General features: G+C 38.7%; 1 protein-coding gene across 3 annotated transcripts in view; it reads left to right on the top strand.

The window, feature by feature from the left end:
• The window catches only part of LOC149234687 (mRNA-decapping enzyme-like protein), a 126,303-nt gene extending 111,147 nt beyond the window's left edge, over nt 1-15,156 (top strand). For 2 of the 3 annotated variants that reach the window (XM_089371907.1, XM_089371909.1), the window contains one exon: nt 14,655-15,156. In XM_089371907.1, the coding sequence (XP_089228033.1) occupies nt 14,655-14,711 (57 nt within the window). In that variant the 3' untranslated portion in view covers nt 14,712-15,156. Of the gene's footprint in view, nt 1-14,428 lie in introns of all 3 variants that reach the window. The other variant, XM_089371908.1, reaches the window with a different exon arrangement.
• The last annotated feature ends 4,789 nt before the right edge of the window (nt 15,157-19,945 follow it).

The raw sequence follows: 19,945 nt of genomic DNA, 5'->3' as shown, positions 1-19,945 counted from the left end.
TTTGAGGAAGGGTAATACCACTCATAAAAAGAAATCCATTGATTATTGGATTTCATCCAATTTTTCCACTCCTCATTCTTTTGGTTGTTGAAGCTTTTCTTCTCAGATTTGGGAATAAGCTTTAGCTCTTCAACATACCTGTTTTCTAACTTGTGTGTGAAAATGTCCCAATTAAACATTTTCTTCTTCCATATGTCTTCTGGATCATATGGACTAATTCCTTTGAAGATTTTCAGGAAAGCAGTGATCTCACTGTCCGAAGGAATTTCCACATTTTTTGGAATCTTATTCTTAGGATTTCTTCTGTATGATGGAATTTCAGATCCATCATTAAATCCTAGACCTTTATGAGTGTTCTGCTGTGTTGACTGTATGATTATCTCTTCATGAATATTGAAGAGACGAGTTTTGGTATAATCCTCTTCTGACTTACTTTTATCAGGTATAAAAGTAATCATGTTTATTCTATTTCTGTCATTCTGATTATCACCATGTGGGGTAGGTGGCTGTGAAGAAAACTGACAGTAAGTTTTGGAACAATGAGGATGATCACAAACAATAGCTAAAGGGTTGCTGGAGGAAGCAACATGATTGATAAACAAATTTTTAAATGTTTCTAAAAATGTAGGGTCTACTGAGTAGGTAGGAGGAGAAGTATTCACAGAGGTAGAAATAGATATAGAAGGTCCACCACACTCAGCTCGTGACTCTGGAAAGATGGTATGAACATTTCCATCTTTGGAAGTAAAAATAGTGGAGAAATTGACAGGTGATGGCCTTATAGGTTTTCTGATAGATTCCCATTTAGTAACCCATTCTGCAGGGGGTTTTAGTTCTGCTCTAGGGATCATTTGAGGTGCTATAAGGTTCATTCCATAATCATGGGTGATCAGTGTAGTAAATTCAGACTGTGATGAAACTGATTTAACTACTGAGGGAGTAGTTTTCTTGTAAAATTTTACTACAGAGGACCACCAGATAGCAATATTTTTGCTATCGTCATCAAAGTCATCGTATCCATGTGTCTGTAATCCAAGCATTAAAGAATTTATTGCATTAGGATCTGTTAGAGCTATAGAAAAGTCAGGGACACAAGACCATGATGCAGGGCCATAGGCAAGAGTGCCTTGGCAACCACCGATGAGAGCTTTGGGAAAAGCTCTCCATCTTCTATCAAATATACAAGAGAAAAATGCAACATCTTGTCCTTTCCTGTGCAGGGGCTGAATGCCTACTTGGACATGTCCAAAATGGGCGAAATTGTATCCTGCTTTCCTAGCAGCGTCAAACTCAGCTTGGTTGATAATGTTTAAAGAATGAAGGATATTATTATTAGAGGTAGTCTGCAAAACTTCCTCTTTTACCTTATATCTCCAAAACTGGATGGTGTCTAGTAATCCTAAATTCTTATAGACATTTTTTGGATCTATCTTGGGAAGAGACCAAGATCCTGAGGCAACAGGTTCTGAAAATAAATTAATAGACCTCTCTTGTATGACAGATGCATGTGCAAGGGAATTTTGTCTTTCAAGATTTACATCTTCATGTTCCTTTAGAAGTTCTTCAAATGATTTATCACCAAATTCATGACGAGAACTAGAGGAAGGGCGAGAATCCATAATAACAATAATGCGATAAGAAGAAATATACAGAGTGCTTATTTATGCAGCGGATCTAATTTCAAATTCAACAGAATACTGAAATTTTCTTCAGAAATGAGTACCGATTATCGCTGGAAATATGATCGCAAACAGAGCTGGTTTTGCGGCTTCCTCTTAGAACAAAAGTTCAAGTTCTACATCCAAGTCCTTCAACGTCCTCAAGCGCCTTCCACACGACATAACAGACTACAGACCTATTCAGGATATCAACGAACTCAGAGATATGCTCAAACAAAATACAACATGGCTTTGATACCATTCTTTATTACCAAACACATAATCGGTTACAAAACACATCCCTGATTTCAGAATCAAAACAAGACACCTCGTTCTCCTAAAAACACTCCCCAAAAACTGCAACCTCCAAAACACTTTAACATGAGATTATTTGAAATTGATGAAGAACACACAAGTTTAAATGGAGAGTCCTTCAAGAGGATAGCCTCCAAAACACTTTACCACAAGCCTTTTTGAAATTTAAGCGGATATGAGTTTAAATGAGCTTATGCACAAATGGTTAAAATGAAGAATGACATGCCATGATGCTGTGAAAGAACAGTCTCTATTAACATGACATAGATATGATAAAGAACACACTGAAGATGAAAGTGATTTGTGGAGTTGCAATTAAGGTAATAGTTGATAACCAACAAGAAGGCCTCAACCACGGAAAAGAGAGTTGATCATGTGCTTTTGAGTTGGATGGTGAGAAGGCTGAACAAATCCCCAAAATCACATGTGGCACGATGGTCTTCCTATCATAAAAGCATCTGCCATTACACATGTATAAATTAAGCAACAAAAAAAGCTGCAATGAAAAATTGTCAAGCAAAGACTGCTTCTATGGCCAATCAATCTAAGAGATTGATGAGGACTATCCTACCTTACAATTGATGAAACAAGTTGATACGAATTCCTCATACATGATCTCCAATGTTGCCGTGACCGATTGCCAATCCAACCACAATTTGTTTTAATCATGGATATTATCCAGAATTTTATCGTTTGTGCTTCTTGACCAATAATCTAAAAGAAGAGCGACTGCGATGCCGATCGGTGTGGGTATTGAGTATCAAAGTGTTGATAACTTGATCCTTGCATGGATAATGAAAATGTCTAAGATTGCTATGATTAGGATACCAATACGATTGAGATGTGGATGGTGAGGATTCTAGTTCTGGTCGATCAGAAGGCACAAGATTTGATTCCTGCAAATTAATGTTAGATGAGATATCCAAGTTCTGGCATATCATCAGTGTACAAATCAAACATGATGCAAAATATGGTTCTTATGAAGCAAAAGTGTGTTTTAGGGGGGCTTGCTTCTGGTGATAAAGCCTCAAATGTACCATCTGCTTGTACTTGTCAGTGGTCACATCATTGGCACAATAGAACTAACACTTCCCTGTTCGCCATTGTTACAACCCAGCAAAAGTGTGTTTTAGGGGGGCTTGCTTTTGGTGATAAAGCCTCAAATGTCCCATCTGCTTGTACTTGTCAGTGGTCACATCACTGGCACAATAGAACTAACACTTCCCTCTTCGCCATTGTTACAACCCATCTAGTGAAGTGATTTGAGGAAAGCCTTTAGTACGCTTCTCAAAATCAGTACACGAGTGGCAAATAGTGTATGACAAGAAGTGGCATCAAAAGAGGGCTCAATGTCCTTGTGCATAGTTATCAAGAACTTCTTCCTGCTTCCTTAATTTAGAATCACCATTATCTAGAGAATATTGCTCAGGAGTGGTACAAGTGTGGGAATAGATGCATGAGTAGATGCAGTAGTAGTTGCATCTATAAAATTTTATTTGCGAAGTGGCAAACGTCCTCCTCCAAATAGTGAAGTGAGGCTATATCCTCCTTTGATTCATAAAAAGGTTCTTGAGAGTCATGAGCATGAGCTTCTTTGAGTTGACTAAGACAATGCAACCAACTCTCAACAATGTCATACTCCTCAAAACCAAAATAAGTAGAAATTTGCAAATTGCAAGTCAATCCTCTAATCCTGCACACTAGAACATAATAAATGAATTAGGATTTTCTATCAATATGTAAACGAGGCTTACGTGGCATTAAGAACAAATGAATCAAAATAATATTACCATAAATTTAGAAGAATAACACCACAAAGTAATAACCCCAAAGACTTTCTTTATTATTTAGAAAATTCCAGTACAATAGAGCTTCCATCGCCAAGAGCTCGATTACAAGTGATAGATAAGATGTTACAATGAGGAGCTTAGAGCTCCATTTATAGAAAAATATGAGAGGAGATCCCCTCTCCAAGTGAAACGTCTAGATCCAAGGAGCTAACGGCTAGATCCAAGCTAGAAATCTTGTGACCCTTGATGCTATCTACGCAGATCTCTAGGAGGAAATTTGTTTGCCTTGAAGGAGATGCTGGGTGAATATTTTTTTTTATCTCGGAGTGGTTTGGACCACTAAAAATATTTTCCATCATTTTTTCTCGAAAATCGCTCATTCAAAGTAACCATCCTGGACCATCATCTTAAAAATTTCGATTTGCTGGGACATGGACTTCTTTTTGTTGAAATTTTGAACTTTTATGCTATAACAATTACTTGAACCAATAACTTGTTTAATTTGCAATATTAGTTAAGCAATTGTAGATAGAACATAAACCATATACACAATAGAAGACAACCAAAAACATAATGAGACACAAAGAATTTAGGTCCAATGACTAGGGCAAAACCCAACCAGATTATTCTTCTATTAGATATCAATTGGTCAACAGAGATACAAAGTACAACGAGAGATCAAGAGAATGAGAAAGTTCACCAAAATCTGAACAAGCTGTACCATGAAGATCACTAGTAGTAGTAGCTGAAACAAATACTGAATCCACCTTGGCTCACCAAGTTCTGCTCACTCTCCAAGTTTCTCTCTCTCACAATCTCCTTCAAGTCTTTCCAACTCTCTCTCAAGTTCAAATTCACAATGCACAAGTAAGTACTAGAGAGGATGAGAAGCACAAATATATAGGAAGAGCAAGGAGGTTGAATTCTTGAAGGAGTAACTCCCATGCATTGAGGATAAGTTACATATGCCAAAATAGGAGTGTAACTTATGCCATAAAGGAGGCACGCTTGCTTCCGTAACTCATGCCATCAAGAGGGAGTACATATGCCTTATTAATTCTAGCCATTAAGGAGAAGTGTAACTGTTAAATTGGCAATTAGGTCCAAACTCCACGTGGGTCATCTTGTTCATGGTTGATAATATGTTTATTAGATTCTTCTCTTCGAGAGGTGTAGGATTGATCTAAAGATCATCCGATTCTGATAAGTATTTATGGAGATATGAATTTATTTTGATTTATGGAATAATTATCAAACCGACCTACAACTCATGTAGGCTCAAAAGCCCAACAGTGGCATCTATTCAAACAACAACGTGGTGTATAAATACAAGAGGACTTTTCCTCATTTTCTCTCACTCATCTCATCACATCTCTCTCTCTCTCCTGCGTAGAAAGGAGGGTCTTCTCTACTGCGCAGAAAAGAGTCTCTCTCTCACACATGTGGAAGGACGCTGCTGAAACTAAAGCTGCAACTGCAGATCCAAACATTGACCAGCGTGGACCATCAAACCTCTTCTTCTGAACTGCGTTGTAGGTTTATCTGGACCTCCTCTGAAGGACGCAACTTTTGGTGGTGGAATCAAGCCGATCCGACAGTCGGTTTGTGAGATATCCACTGCCCTAGTTTGAAGGAAGCTACTGAACTAAAGCTGTAACTACAGATCCAAATTTTGACTAGCGTGGACCATCAAACCTCCTCTTCTAAACTGCACTGTAGGTTCGTTTGGACCTCCTCTGAAGGACACAACTTTTGGTGGTGGAATCAAGCCGATCCGACGGTCAGTGTGCGAGATATTGACTGCCCTAGTTTTGATGATGAAGCCGCTAACGCTGATGCTGCTGATCTAGGGTTTGCTACTGCTAATATAAATAAGATTTATTGTACTATTTCTCTTTGCTGAATTATTGAAGATAAAAGAAGATTTGATCAAAGGGTTTCCCCACACATTGTGGGGTTTGTCCTTGGCTAGCCACCACATCTTGTGTCTCTTGTCTTGGCTTGTTTTTTGTTGATCGTTTAATGTTCTATTTGCACTTTACTTATGCACATGTGATTGTTAATCTATGAATAATAATAAGAAAGAAAAGTAAATTTCTCTAAGCATAGAAAATACCATAATTTAACATGGGATCGGAGCTTAGGTGAAGACAAAGCCCAAGTAAGAGCAAGAGCAATCACCGAAGAGAAGATTGGCAAGGCTATCCTAAAAGAACTATGGGGTCCTCAACACTCTTTCCTGCCGAAGACAAGCTCCGTGAGAAGGCTGACTATCACGGATGGAAGATGTCTATCAATCTAACCCTAGAAGATCAAGGAGTGTTGGACCATGTGAGAGGCAATATTGTTGAGCCTCCATCAAATGCATTTGCTGCTGCCAGGAAGAAATGGAAAACCGAAGATGTCAAAATAGAGAAGATCATCCGAGACTCTATTGACAAGCACTTGGTGGCCTACATCTCCGACCTGAACACCTCCAAGGTCTACGATAGACTAGTGAGTTTATTTAAAGTAAATGATGCAAATCAAGCTTTGTTTCTTAAAAATAAGCTGAAGGAAATTAAGAAGTGTAAAGATGAGAGTATGCAAGCATACTTCTTAAGGATCATTGAAATCAGGAACGATCTCCTATCCATTAGGGAGACTATTACTGACAGGGAAATGGCACTCACGACTCTTGGAGGATTACCATCCGAATGGTACATGTTCAGGATTACTCTTCTGAACAATAATGTAATTCCTGGTTTCGAGGAATTAATGGCTAGATGCATTCAAGAAGAAACAAGGGTAGAAGAGCAAGAAATGCCCATGCCTAAAGGTCCTCCTGCTACCTTTTCTTCTCATGCTAATAAAAGAAATAATTCCGGGACTAAATCGAAAGGAAAGGCTGGACCTAAGGGTGGAAGAAAAAGATGATGTTGCATCTGCGATAAAGCAGGTCACTATGCAAGGGAGTGCCCTGATAGAAAGGACTCACACCGGGACGATGATCAAAATCCCTCTGATGGCAATCAAAGGAATGGAAAATTCAATAGCAAAGGTAAAAGGAGTGTTGGAAATCAAGGAAGAGGACAACCATTCAAGAAGGCTAGAAATTCCAGGATGTATTAAATGCACCTGTCCTAAAAAAGAACCTGCTGTCCATCTCGGCAATGGAAGACAAAGGCTACAAGGTAACCTTTAGCAATGGCAAGGTACGTATATGGAAAAATAATGTTAAAGATGCCTTTAATCGGGTTTCGTGTTGATTCATTATATCAGGTTGATGGAAGTCCGCTAGGTGTCATGTCTTATGACACATCTCTTCAGTCCGAACTTTGGCATCGAAGGTTTGCCCACCTTCATTATAAAGCTCTACCCGGTGTAAGACAAATGGTGACAGGGATGCCCAAATTCCGAGTAGAGAAAGAAGGTGTATGTCCAGGATGTGCCGAAGGAAAGCTCAAAAGGGGACCATTCCCCTCAAGCCAAAGCAAGACCTCCGATATATTACAGTTGGTTCACTCAGGCATATCTAAGGCTGGCATTAAGAGGGAGACTACTACACCACATACTCCTAAGCAGAATGGTGTGGCAGAAAGGAAGAACCGTACGATTGTGGAAGCTGTCTCTATGGGTAGATGATGTAACAATACTTGATGTGGAGGAACCCATGGATCCTATTTATTCACCTGAGCCTTCCTCTTCTAGGAAGAGGCCTTCATGGCTTAGGGGGATACTTGATGATGTTGAAGGACATGCTGCACCCCGAGGAACCTTTCGTGAAAGTAAGTAACCTAACAGGTATCAAGGATACTTGACCATCATGAGCACGATCATACAAAATGAGCCTTCATCATTCTCAGATGTCGTCAAGCATCAAGTATGGAAGGATGCTATGACCAAAGAATATGAGTCTATTATGGAGAATGATGTTTGGGAAGTAGTTCCCATACCCTAGGACAAGACAATTGTCACTTCTAAATGGCTTTACAAGATAAAGTATGCAGTAGATGGAAGTACGGAAAAGTATAAGGCTCGTTTTGTTGCTCATGGTTTCTCCCAGAAGGAAGGTATAGACTATGATATGATATTTGCACCTTTTGCCAAATATACGACCATTTGCTCGATCATAGCCCTTGCAGCGTCACAAGGATGGAACCTACATCAGATGGATGTCAAAATCGTGTTCTTGCATGGTTCAATCAAAGAAGAGGTCTACGTGGAGCAACCCGAAGGATTTGAGATTTATGATTGAAAAATCTCATGTATGCAGGTTGAAAAAAGCTCTCTATGGGCTGATGCAAGCACCTCGAGCATGGTATGAGAGGATCGATAGCTACTTGATGAAGCTGGGATTCACTAGAAGTGAAGCCGATCCTAACCTTTATTTGAAGGTTGAAGATGACAAACCTCTCATACTGGTGCTATATGTGGATGACCTCTTTCTAACAGGTGTACACCCTCTGATTCACAAATGTAAGAGGGAGTTGGCTTCTGAATTTAAAATGAAGGACCTAGGACTTGAAATGTGGCAGAAGCCAAGGGAAATTTTCCTATCTCGAGGAAAATATGTGGTGAAGATATTGGAAAGGTTTGGTATGGTAGACTGCAAGCCTGTAACTACCCCGATGGAGCTTGACTTCAAGAAGTTAAGCGATAGTGTTGTTGGACCTGATTCCTGTCCAGATATATGCTTTGCAGTCAACACGTTGAGTCAACATATGGTTGAACCTCACCACATACATTGGATTGATGCCAAGAATCTGTTGAGATATGTTCGTGGCACAATCACTTATGGGTGAAGATACACTGCTAGAGATGTGAGACTACTTGGATACATTGACGCTGATTGGGCAGGTAATGTGGAGGACCGTAAGAGCACTTCCAGGTGCTACTTCTCCCTGGGATCTGCTTCGATATCCTGGATGAACAAGAGGCAGAAGTCGGTGGCTTTGAGCACCGCCGAAGCAGAGCATATTGCTGCTAGCATGGCCTCCTGTGAGGCAGTCTGGTTGCGAAAGCTCTTCAGTGAGCTGTTTGGATTTACATTGGATACCACCGTGATCCTATGTGACAACCAGGGTGGGATTCGTTTTTCAGAGAATCCCATATTTCACGATCGCTCCAAGCATATCGATATCAAGTACCACGATATTCGAGATATGGTGCAACGAGGAGCTATCAGGGTCCAACATATTGGTATAGATGAATAGGTCACCGACATTTTGACAAAGCCCCTAGGGAAAGTAAAATTCTTGACTTTCTGAGAATAACTTGGTTTTGTTCAAAACTCTCCGATGAGGGTCCTGTATGATGCATTGAGCTCTGGGAGCTCCGGGGGTGCGGGGTACTTCTTGGAGCGACATATGACCACAGGATGATTCACTATCCCCTGGTGGTATACATGTACACCCCATGGCGATTATGTAGCAGGATGATTGGTTCTCTTGTGAGGTCTGGATGATGTGTTCTCCATGACGATTATGTAGTAGGATGATTAGTTCTCTTGTGAGGCCTGGATGATGTGTTCTCCATGGTGATTGTGTAGTAGGATGATTAGTTCTCCTGTGAGGACGGGATTGATTAAGTTCTCTTGTCAAGGCATCCTACCCATGTAGTCTGGGACTCATGGGAAGTACCTCTCATCTGATCAATGACCAGGGAAATGAAGTTAGGGACCATAGTAGTACCGATGGATGCATCGCTGTATCTACCGTACTCCCTACGCTAGGATGACCTTCATTGATCTGGGATCAATGATACTGGTGTGGGACCAGTGGTAGGAGTTGTACCCACTATGACACTGACTTCGGGTTGGTTGAGACTGGTCTGGAACCAGTGGTACATACTCTGAGATTGACCTTGTGTCAGTGCAGTACTGGTCTGGGACCAGTGAGAGTGGTACATACTATGACGCTGACTTCAGGTCGGTTGAGACTGGTCTGGGACTAGTGGTACACTCTCTGAGACTGCGATACTGGTCTGAGATTAGTGGTAGGAGTGGTACCTACTATGACGTTGACTTCGGGTTGGTTGAGATTGGTCTGGGACCAGTGGTACGCACTCTGAGACTGACTTTGAGTCAGTGGAGGATGATACTGGTCTAGGACCAGTGGTAGGAGTTGTACCCACTATGACGCTGACTTCGGGTCGGTTGAGACTGGTCTGGGACCAGTGGTACATACTCTGAGGCTGACTTTGAGTCAGTATGATACATCCTCGATCATTTCTTCCTCTTCATAATTCAGACAAAAGCAGAGCAAAACAGAACAAGAGTAGAGCAGAGCAGATCAAAATAGGGCAGAACAGATTAGAGTAGAACAGGTAGAACAGAGCAGAGCAGGCAGGATAGAGCAGAGAAGAGCAGGGGTCAAGCTGTATAGGATAGTGCATTTGATGGATGAATAGTAGCGATCGACAGACAGATTGCAGATGGAGTTCTCCCTAGTTGAGAGGGAGAGTTAAATTGGCAACTAGGGCCAAACTCCATGTGGGTCATCTTATTCATGGCTGATAATATGTTTATTAGATTCCTCTCGTCAAGAGGTGTAGGATTGATCTAAAGATCATCCGATTCCAATAAGTATTTATGGAGATATGAATTTATTTTGATTATGGAATAATTATCAAGCCGACCTACAACTTATGTAGGTTCAGAAGCCCAACAGTCGCATCTATTCAAACATCAACGTTGTGTATAAATACAGGACTTTTCCTCATTTTCTCTCACTCATCTCATCACATCTCTCTCTCTCTCTCTCTCTCTTGCGCATAAAAGAGGGTCTTCTCTATTGCACAGAAAAGAGTCTCTCTCTCACACATGTGGAAGGAAGCCGCTGAAACTGAAGCTGCAACTGCAGATCCAAACTTTGACTAGCGTGGACCATCAAACTTCCTCTTCTGAACTGCGTTGTAGGTTCATCTGGACCTCCTCCGAAAGATGCAACTTTTGGTGGTGGAATCAAGCCGATCCGACGGTTCGGTTGCGAGATAACAACTCCCCTAATTTGAAGGAAGCTACTGAAACTGAAGCTGCAGCTGCATATCCAAACTTTGACCAGCGTGGACCATCAAACCTCCTCTTCTGAACTGCACTGTAGGTTCGTCTGGACCTCCTCTGAAGGGTGCAACTTTTGGTGGTGGAATCAAGCCAATATGACGGTCGTTTTGCGAGATATCGACTCCCTAGTTTTGATGATGAAGCCGCTAATGCTGATGCTGCTGATCTAGGGTTTGCTACTGCTGATATAAATGAGACTTATTGTACTATTTCTCTCTGTTGAATTATTGAAGATAAAGAAGATTTGATCAAAGGGTTTCCCCACACCTTGTGGGGTTTGTCCCTGGCTAGCCGCCACATCTTGTGTCTCTTGTCTTGGCTTGTTTTCTGTTGATCGTTTAATGTTCTATCTGCACTTTACTTATGCACATGTGATTGCTAATCTATGAATAATAATAAGAAAGAAAAGTAAATTGCTCTAAGCATAGAACATACCATAATTTAACAGTAACTTATGCATTAAAGAGGTGTAAGAGGAATCTTTTTATGACGAGTCATTTAAGCGTGTAAGAGAGTGTAAGAGGTGCGTAAGAGCATTAAAGAGTGTAAGAGGAATATGCCATGCCAACAATGAAAGTGTAAGAGAACATTATTGAGAGCCACGATTGAGAGGCTTGAATTTCTTTTTAATAATAATAGTAATAATAAATATCGTAAAGAGGATAATAATAATAATAATAGTGATGATAAGATATTAAGTTAAGATTGAACTATTAGGATTGATTGATGATAAGTGATTTTCGATCAACTATACTTCAAGGTGATTTACTATTTTTGGAAAGTCATGTTTGAGATGCTAGACATGGCTTTCTATTTTTAGAAAGTCGATTCAGAATCGTTAGATATGAGATTTTAGGCTTTCTATTTTTAGAAATTCATTTCTAAGCTGCCAATTAAAATAGAAAGTCACTCCAGAATTGTTAGATATGAGATTTTAGAATTTCTATTTTTAGAAATTCATTTCTGAGCTACCAATTTTCGACACTTTTCTGGACCATTGAATTTTTCCTTGGGCCATCTTTTCTTGGTAAATGGAATTCCCATCAATTTTTGACTTGACTTAAATATTTGGGAATTTATATCTCATTTTCTCATTTTCTATCTTTTTTCTCTCATTTTTATTTTCTCACTAATTTTTGGCTAATTATTGCCACTTTTTTCCAAAAATTAGAAAAAAATTGGATTTTTGAGGGGTGAATACATATTTTTTCACCCTCAAAGTGTGTATAGGTAGAAAGTTGAGGCGTAGAGGTCTAATTTTGATTACTTATACCCCCTACAACTTCTATAGACAACACTTATTACATTTTACATCAAATAATTATTAAAACTTCTGACCAGTGGGAAATTTTTAATAATTAAAAAGTGACACTTAGACTCATCCAAATTCTGCGAAATTTTAGAGATGATCTAGTATGGTAATATACATTGACCCTAGACACTAGGACTCACCTAACTATATTAGAATATACAGTTTACTTGGATTATTATCAAACTAACAGTTGATAATTTTTTTTAACTTAAAAATGAGTTGGTGTGTTGATACTAGGTAGAGGTAGTTGCTGGATTTTTTTGTTGAGGAGCAAGTGGCATCAGTACCCTAATTGGAACACTAACAAAAGTTTCAAGTTCATTGTGAGGTGCCATAATCAGTCTTAGAAACTATTGAAGTTTTCTACCGATGGAGTAAATTGCCCTGGAGACCGGAATCCAGTGATTTTTCTTCCTAAAAAATCTGATGGTAGGAGTGCTTGAATCTTGTTTTTTATGGTGGAAATGGGTTCAGCACCATCAAAAACCCCAGCGGCACCCAAAATCTTGAAGCTTGACAGCTGTACCTGGGATTTCCAATTGTTTTTGCCAGATTATACAAAAATCTTGCAGGAAAATCCATTGTTTTCTGGGCCAATTTACTCCATTTTTAGACTACGCGGAAACTATTTAGTCACTTTGGAGCAAGTTCTTCCCTGGCTTTCTTGTTATCTCTCTCAGCTCCTCACAATTTGAATTGACAGACCTGTATTACTAGGGAAGTGACAATGCTCCTATTCACATTATAGCTTTGAATCCTCTTCTAGATATCTTCGTTACTAACACATCCCAATATGCAGAGAGATTTCACTTCACTGGCTTTGACATTTATTGAGGCATTTTCGGACTGCTCTGAAACACCTTCTGAGTTCCTTGGCCTTTGTATCTGAGTTTTTTCCGGCTCCCTGCAATAGATCCTGAGGCTTTTTGGCCTCCTGCAATTAGCTTTGAGGTTTCTCGGACCTCTGTTATAGAATCTGAGACTTATTCAGCCTATTGAAAACAGACTGAGGCCTTCTCGGCCTTCCTGAGACTGCCTGAGGTAATTCGGCCCTTGTTGCAGGACTGAGGTATTCTCCTGCAGTCTTCCTTAGTCAGGCTTTGGCCTAGTTCATTCTTGCACTTGGGGCTTCACTCCTCACAATTTACCTTGGTCAGGATATTTATATTTCCAAACAGAGATTTGGATAAGGGCTTCTTCAAGGCTGCTTCTTTCGAACCAAGCTCGATACCCTGTTGATTTTACGTAAGTCTTTTACTGGTAATTACTTCTAATGATATTCACTTTAACTTTCATATTCTCATTAATCATTAAGAAATTACACAGAAGATCTTTAACAATAGACAGTAGGATTATAAAGAGACAGCCAAACATGAACCCAAAACGTTTACCCTGGGAAAACGGAAACCCACATGGGGAAAAACCCAACAACCTTTACTTAGAGAAACTCTTCAGTTCAACAAGAGACACACCTAGATTTTCTAGTCATTCACAAGGTCAAACTGACCAACAAAGAGGCTTGGTCAAACTTGCTCCAACAACCTCCTAGTCAAGTCATAAGTCTGCCCACTGAACTTAGTCTCGTTAGGTCTGCTGCTGCCTTGATATGTCTCAGGTCTGTCATGGAGATAATGATCTCGGTCTGCTTCAGAATCATCTTCTTTGCTTGCTTCAGACTTCTTCTCTGCCTCAGATCTGACTTCTTGTTTTTCCTCAGAAAGTTCGACTTGCTTGCTTGAGAGGAGGACAAAATGAATGTATATATAGTCATCTTGTGATGCCGAATGGGTTCCTCTTCACTTGACTAGGATGGGGGCCGACTTGGCTTCTTTTGGAGCCAAAAATTTAATTTTCAAAGTTTTCTTTTTTAAAACTGACATGAAGAACGAGAATAACACGAAGAACACGCTTTATGTTTATTACAAATACATCATGGGCTAAAATATTAATTATGAAGACCGACCATAGCTACAAAATTCAACACTCTTCCTTCAATAGTATTGGTTAACTACTTCCTTGAATAAGTTCAAACAAAAAATGTGGACTTTTGCTGGTGTCATGAACTTAATATAGATGCCTTTTTAAGTGTTTTTGTTGCGCACGGGTGCTTGCTTTTGCTAATGTCATGCTAACATCATAGGTTGATAGCAATATGAAGTTATGCGAGTCATTAAAAAAATATATTGAAGGCATTTTGATTTGATTTTGTTCTGTTATTATTATTTTTACATGTATTTTATTGTTCATGCTTCTTTGTTGTATTTGCTGCTTAGAATTATCTCACGAGGTTCCAAAATTTGCTGAAATGCAGAATGAGCATTTTATAGACATGGTGTAGCTTTTGCTAATGTCATGCTAACATCATAGGTTGATAGCAATATGAAGTTATGCGAGTCATTAAAAAATATATTGAAGGCATTTTGATTTTATTTTGTTCTGTTATTATTATTTTTACATGTATTTTATTGTTCATGCTTCTTTGTTGTATTTGTTGCTTAGAATTATCTCATGAGGTTCCAAAATTTGCTGAAATGCAGAATGAGCATTTTATAGACATGGTGTATCGTGAGATGCTGAATGCACTACCTTCATGAAGATTCCACATCAAATAGTTCATATATCAACTTCAGCTTACTCGCGCACCAGTAGGAGGGTTTTACACATTCTTTTCTTGGATCTGCCCAGCATATTCTGTTGAGCCCCAAGTTCAGCCTCACAGGTTGCAAATTCTAAAAGTGCCAGTTTGGTTTCGTATCTTGAAGACATTATGCAATATGTTGATTTGTCTTGTCTAAGTAAATATGATCATTTCGTTTGCACAGAAAGACACCTCTACTACATATATTGCATTTCAAAGGTTGTTATTTGTCTCATAGTCATGTTCACTTCTTATCTAGAAGTGGAGTATTGGCCGTATTTTGGAAAATTCAGTGATCGTCCTTGTACATTTCCATTCAGAAAAACTGACGGAATCCCGTTCTAGGAAATCTTTTGCAATGGAGAAATGGAAATTAAGAAATGTACTGTTTACTAGCTGTATCCTACAATTTTCAGACGTCTTCATGCCAATCTGGTCTATTGATTTATTAGATGCAAGTTGCCAGTGCTGGTGTCTTTTGCAGGTCTTCATAGTTACCTGTTCAAAATTTCTCTACTATATTAATCCGAATCCGCTATCACATTAAATCGTATCTAAATGTAAGAAATCACAAAACTCTTGTCCAAGGGAAAAGGAAAAAAGAAAATGGTAGTTAATTCCTTAAAACGAAAACACTTTCCATTCAGTTTTTGATTGTTGTCAGGTTAGGTAATCTATTCCCGATTTATTCATTGAATGTAAATTACTGCGAGTGGAGGACCATCCTTCGTGTGCTATAGCTGGGATGCATTGTGGTTCTGGAAATGATGGGATGATGTGATGACTATATATGTTTGTTTAGATATTTGTCTAGTGTTCGTCCAGTGTCTTTTATGAAGAAAATAATTTTAGGTGCTTCTTGATATCAAGATATGGTATTTTAAAAAGTAACTCGGATAGTTAATTCTGTAGGCATGCTTCTTTGGATTATGCCGTATTTGTGACAGCGTTTACATTTTCATCTTGTTTTCGTAAGAGTTTTCAATTAACCTTTCTATTGGGCTAGCTCGTGGCTGGACTGCTTGGATTCATGGTTGAGGCCATGTCATTAATATGCCTCACTTTCTCTACATTAGCTCATGGTATAATATAACAGATTTTTTGGTTTGAGTAAAATTCCAAGTATATTACTTTTGAGGCCATTTGAAATCTAAAGTTGTCTCACCATAGCTGTTACTGGCAAAGCAACAGAGACAACGGACACTTTATGGAGTGTGGAGTTATGTTTAACGCCAAGCCTAACTATGTGTCCAACATCAAACTATCCTTGCTAGGTTGTTTGACCTTTGTTAGCAATTGAGATGGAATGAATTTTTCCCTTCTTATAATTTACAAAGCCACATAAATTGCAGGGCACATTTTACAAGCTCACATGAATTTGCCGTGGGTTATTTGTTGAAATAAATATTTTATGCTTTATTTTATCTTTCAAAAGAAAATCTTGTGGGAAAATCTAAGTGTGCTTTCCCAGGATTTGGATAACATCCTAGGAAAACCTAATTGATGCTTATCCACGATTTGGGATGACATCCCTGGTAAACTGTTGGTGTATATTAATGCGTATCTCTTGGGGGATTGAACTAGGCACCTGCTAGCATGGAACTAGCAAAATACACAACATTTGACAAGCCCGCAACATTTACAATAGCTTGTTAAGCTGGTATCTAGAGGAATCAATAAATAGGCCGGGCTCGTACTCACGGGGCACGAGGCTGATTCTGATCACTACCACTATCACCTCTAGGTGAACCCATATGTGCCCCCACACATGACCCATTCGGTAAATAAGGGGATTTGAGCACGTCTTCATATTCTTGAGAAATCTAGGGTAGCTTAATTAGGGCTTATTTAAATTGATTTCTCTCATCTGCTTAATTAGGGCACTTTATGATGTTTCTTATCAATTCTTCTTTGCAGTTATTATATTCTTATCACCAGGACAAATGCCAAACAATGAAGATCACGAACACAAGAAGGAACACAAGATGTAGGCACTTAGCTAGGGCACAACCTCTATGAAGGGGAAAACCCAATCAAACTCTTCCACTAGTAGATTCAAATCAAATTGAGACAACCAAAATCTTTGACAACAAATTTACCCTTCCATCCATCAAGCTAGTCCTTAACAATTTTCCTTCAAGATAATGCAGAATCTTTGGTCTATCAAACCATTCATGTAGCTAACCAATTAGGGCTTTGGTCCTTCTGTAATTAAACATGCAATCATAATATTGTAACTTCGTCCTGCACAACTTAAATCCCTTTACACATGTGACATAAAAGACAAATATTAGATTTCTTCCTTCTTCGCTGGGTTTCCCTTCACTTTCTTGTTATGAGATAGGTTATTTATGATATTCACACTTCATCCTTTCTTCTTAAGTTGCAGATCTGAGTGATGCCAAATAGGTCGAGTTCATTTGCTATATATAATGGTTGGAGTCTATTCTTTGAGGTCGCCTTTATGGTGGAGGGGTTTACTCAAGACACAAACCCTAGACGCCTACAATGGAGGCTTGATACAATAAGCATGAAACCCATGCTAATAAATAACAAATTTTCTTTTTCTTTCTTTTTACAAATACATTACATCATGGCTCAAATACACTTATAAAGACCGACACTAGTTACATTCTTCAACACTACCTCTTAACTAGGGAGGTATTCATAATTATACATATATAGGTACAAGGATGAACTCAAAATGATATATTCTATGAAGAGTCATAACATACGAAATGCTAAAGATTAGAAACTTGACCAAGGTATATAACTGGTTGGGACTAATGTGTATTGCAAGCTTCTGCCACTATAGGTACCACCAAGGTTAAGCTCTAACATCAACCCACAAGGATCTAGGTATCATATCCAAGGTCGGAGCTCCACAAGACCAATGATACCCTCCCTACTTTGGGATCTAGACATCATCAAACGCTGCCCATATGTCCTCCCAAGCATCATACGCGCACACAACCCAAGATGCTTCATTTCTCCCTATAAACTAAATCAGAGATATCCACCAGTCCAAGAATGATTTCAAAATGTTCAACCTTCTTATGGAGAGATCTACCTATATAATCACAACCCCAATTAGTAACAAACTTTCAAATATACACAAGTTAGCACAAACCTCTAGGGTCCTCAAATATTTTGATGTTGCTTAGGGCATCATCACATCTCGTCGGAAGCTTCCTTTTTCATTTTTCTAGCAACACCAAACTCGGCCTCAACACTTCTTCCAAAACATCTAAATCTTGTTTATAACTTCATTAATCATGAATAACCATCTGTAGCGCTTTAGCTATTTTCCGATCACATTCTTTCTTCAAGGTTTTATAATTGTCACAATATGCCCCCCCTCTTAATTGGGGAGAAATACCCATTATTTATCTAAGCTTATTCTTTATAACAAATACCTCTTTCTTCCAGTCATACAAACTCTTTTATTTGTATCATCATATCCTCGCAGAAACTTCAATCTTTCAAAGTTTCATTCCTTCAGGAGCATCATTCTTTCTATCACAGCGAGGTCATCTATCGGTTTTTAATGTCATCATCATTCTTACAACTCCCTCTTTCCATCATGCTTATCATTATTATTGAGTCGTCTTCAATTATGAGGTAGGTGAACATCTACAACATCTTGATAATTATGTACCCGCAAATCTTCAACAAGTACAACCTAGTACAAATATACAAAATCATGAAGTTAAGTTTATCAAAAGAGGGTTAACATGATATTATAATGGGAGCATCAAAACAATCAAACTTTAGACATCTAAAACCTAAACTTAGTTAGGTTCACAATCAACAAGGGTTTCATCTTTTATACCTTAGACTTTTACAAGAACTTTTACTAGGGTTTTGTCACAATCCCTAGATTTCATCAATAAAACTAAATCATAGATATCAACAATCAAGATAACATTCTAGGGTTTTATTATTATCCCTAGAAACTTATATATCAATCTCTTACTAGGGTTTTTATCGTAAACCCTAGATACAAACATCAAAACTTCAAAATTAGATATACAACAATTTTGAATAGGGTAGGGTTTCAATCACACGAAAGCACATACACTTAGGGTTTAAGTCCTAGGATTTTATATTAAATGTAACAAGGGTTTTGTCATAAACCCTAGTTTACCAAACCTTAAAAATATAGGGTTTCATCATATATCCTAGACATCAATAATAATACCAAAACCCTAAACATCGAGAGAGAAGGATTTCACCATTTGTTCTAAACTTTATCAACAAACGCTAAGCATCAAAAGGTTAGGGTTTTGTAGCGAACTCTAAAGGTTAGGGTTTAAACAAAAGATAGAGAGCATGACAAAGGTTGATTTAATCTAATGATTAATTGCCCTAAATAAGAATCTTGATGATTCAAAACCCTCGACATGAGAAAGTCAGTAATATAAAACAATTTCCAAAAATAATTGTACCTTTTTATGTGAGGAAGACTAGCTATAAATCATGTGATCTTTGAACATATCTTGAGTTGCTCCTTTTACAAACCTTGTAGGGTTTCCTTATTGAAGGACTCGAGTTATTGAACAAATGGAAGAGATAAGGGTAAAATAGGAACTAGATGATGAGTTCATTGACGTCAATCCGCCAAACCCAACACTGGCTGCGAGACCAATGGAGGAGGTCATTATTAAACAGGAATTCATTGAACAATGTGCAAAAAGGAGAGCCCCCATCCAGGATAGGTACCGGTCGCTGTTCAGAGAAAACATGCAATTAAAAATGGAAATTATTAAGTTGAGGAGGCAAGTATTATGCTTGCGAAGACGGGCAAGAAAGCAAAAGAGGAATGTTGGTCAAGCTTCCACGACCCCCGGAGCCGGAAAAACTTCGACATCAGTACAAACAGCAGATAGGCCAATGAACTTGGTAGCCACACATACCGAGTCATTCCTGCATTTTTTTGAGTCTCGGGATTTTATGCTGATCGCTTAAATCCAAAAATGGAAAACCACTACGTCTCGTCTTCAACGGGGATCTATCTCTTTGGAAGCTCACCGGGAAGAGGTGAAAGGAATTTGGGAACAAGAAACAAGAGTGGTGGTTGATCATGTCACCCAGATAGAGAAAGCTAAGTAGAAACAAGAAAAACAACAGAAAAAGATTGAAGAATTACAAGGGCAAGTGCAGTTACTGAAGGCTGACAAGGATGAAATG

Source organism: Pinus tabuliformis, chromosome 8, assembly GCF_031772625.1.
Source record: "Pinus tabuliformis cultivar Carrire ecotype Pingquan chromosome 8, CPIR1, whole genome shotgun sequence".
Taxonomy (NCBI): Eukaryota; Viridiplantae; Streptophyta; class Pinopsida; order Pinales; family Pinaceae; genus Pinus; species Pinus tabuliformis.
Note: the sequence above shows the minus strand (reverse complement) of the source record. Positions and strands in the feature narration are given on the sequence as shown.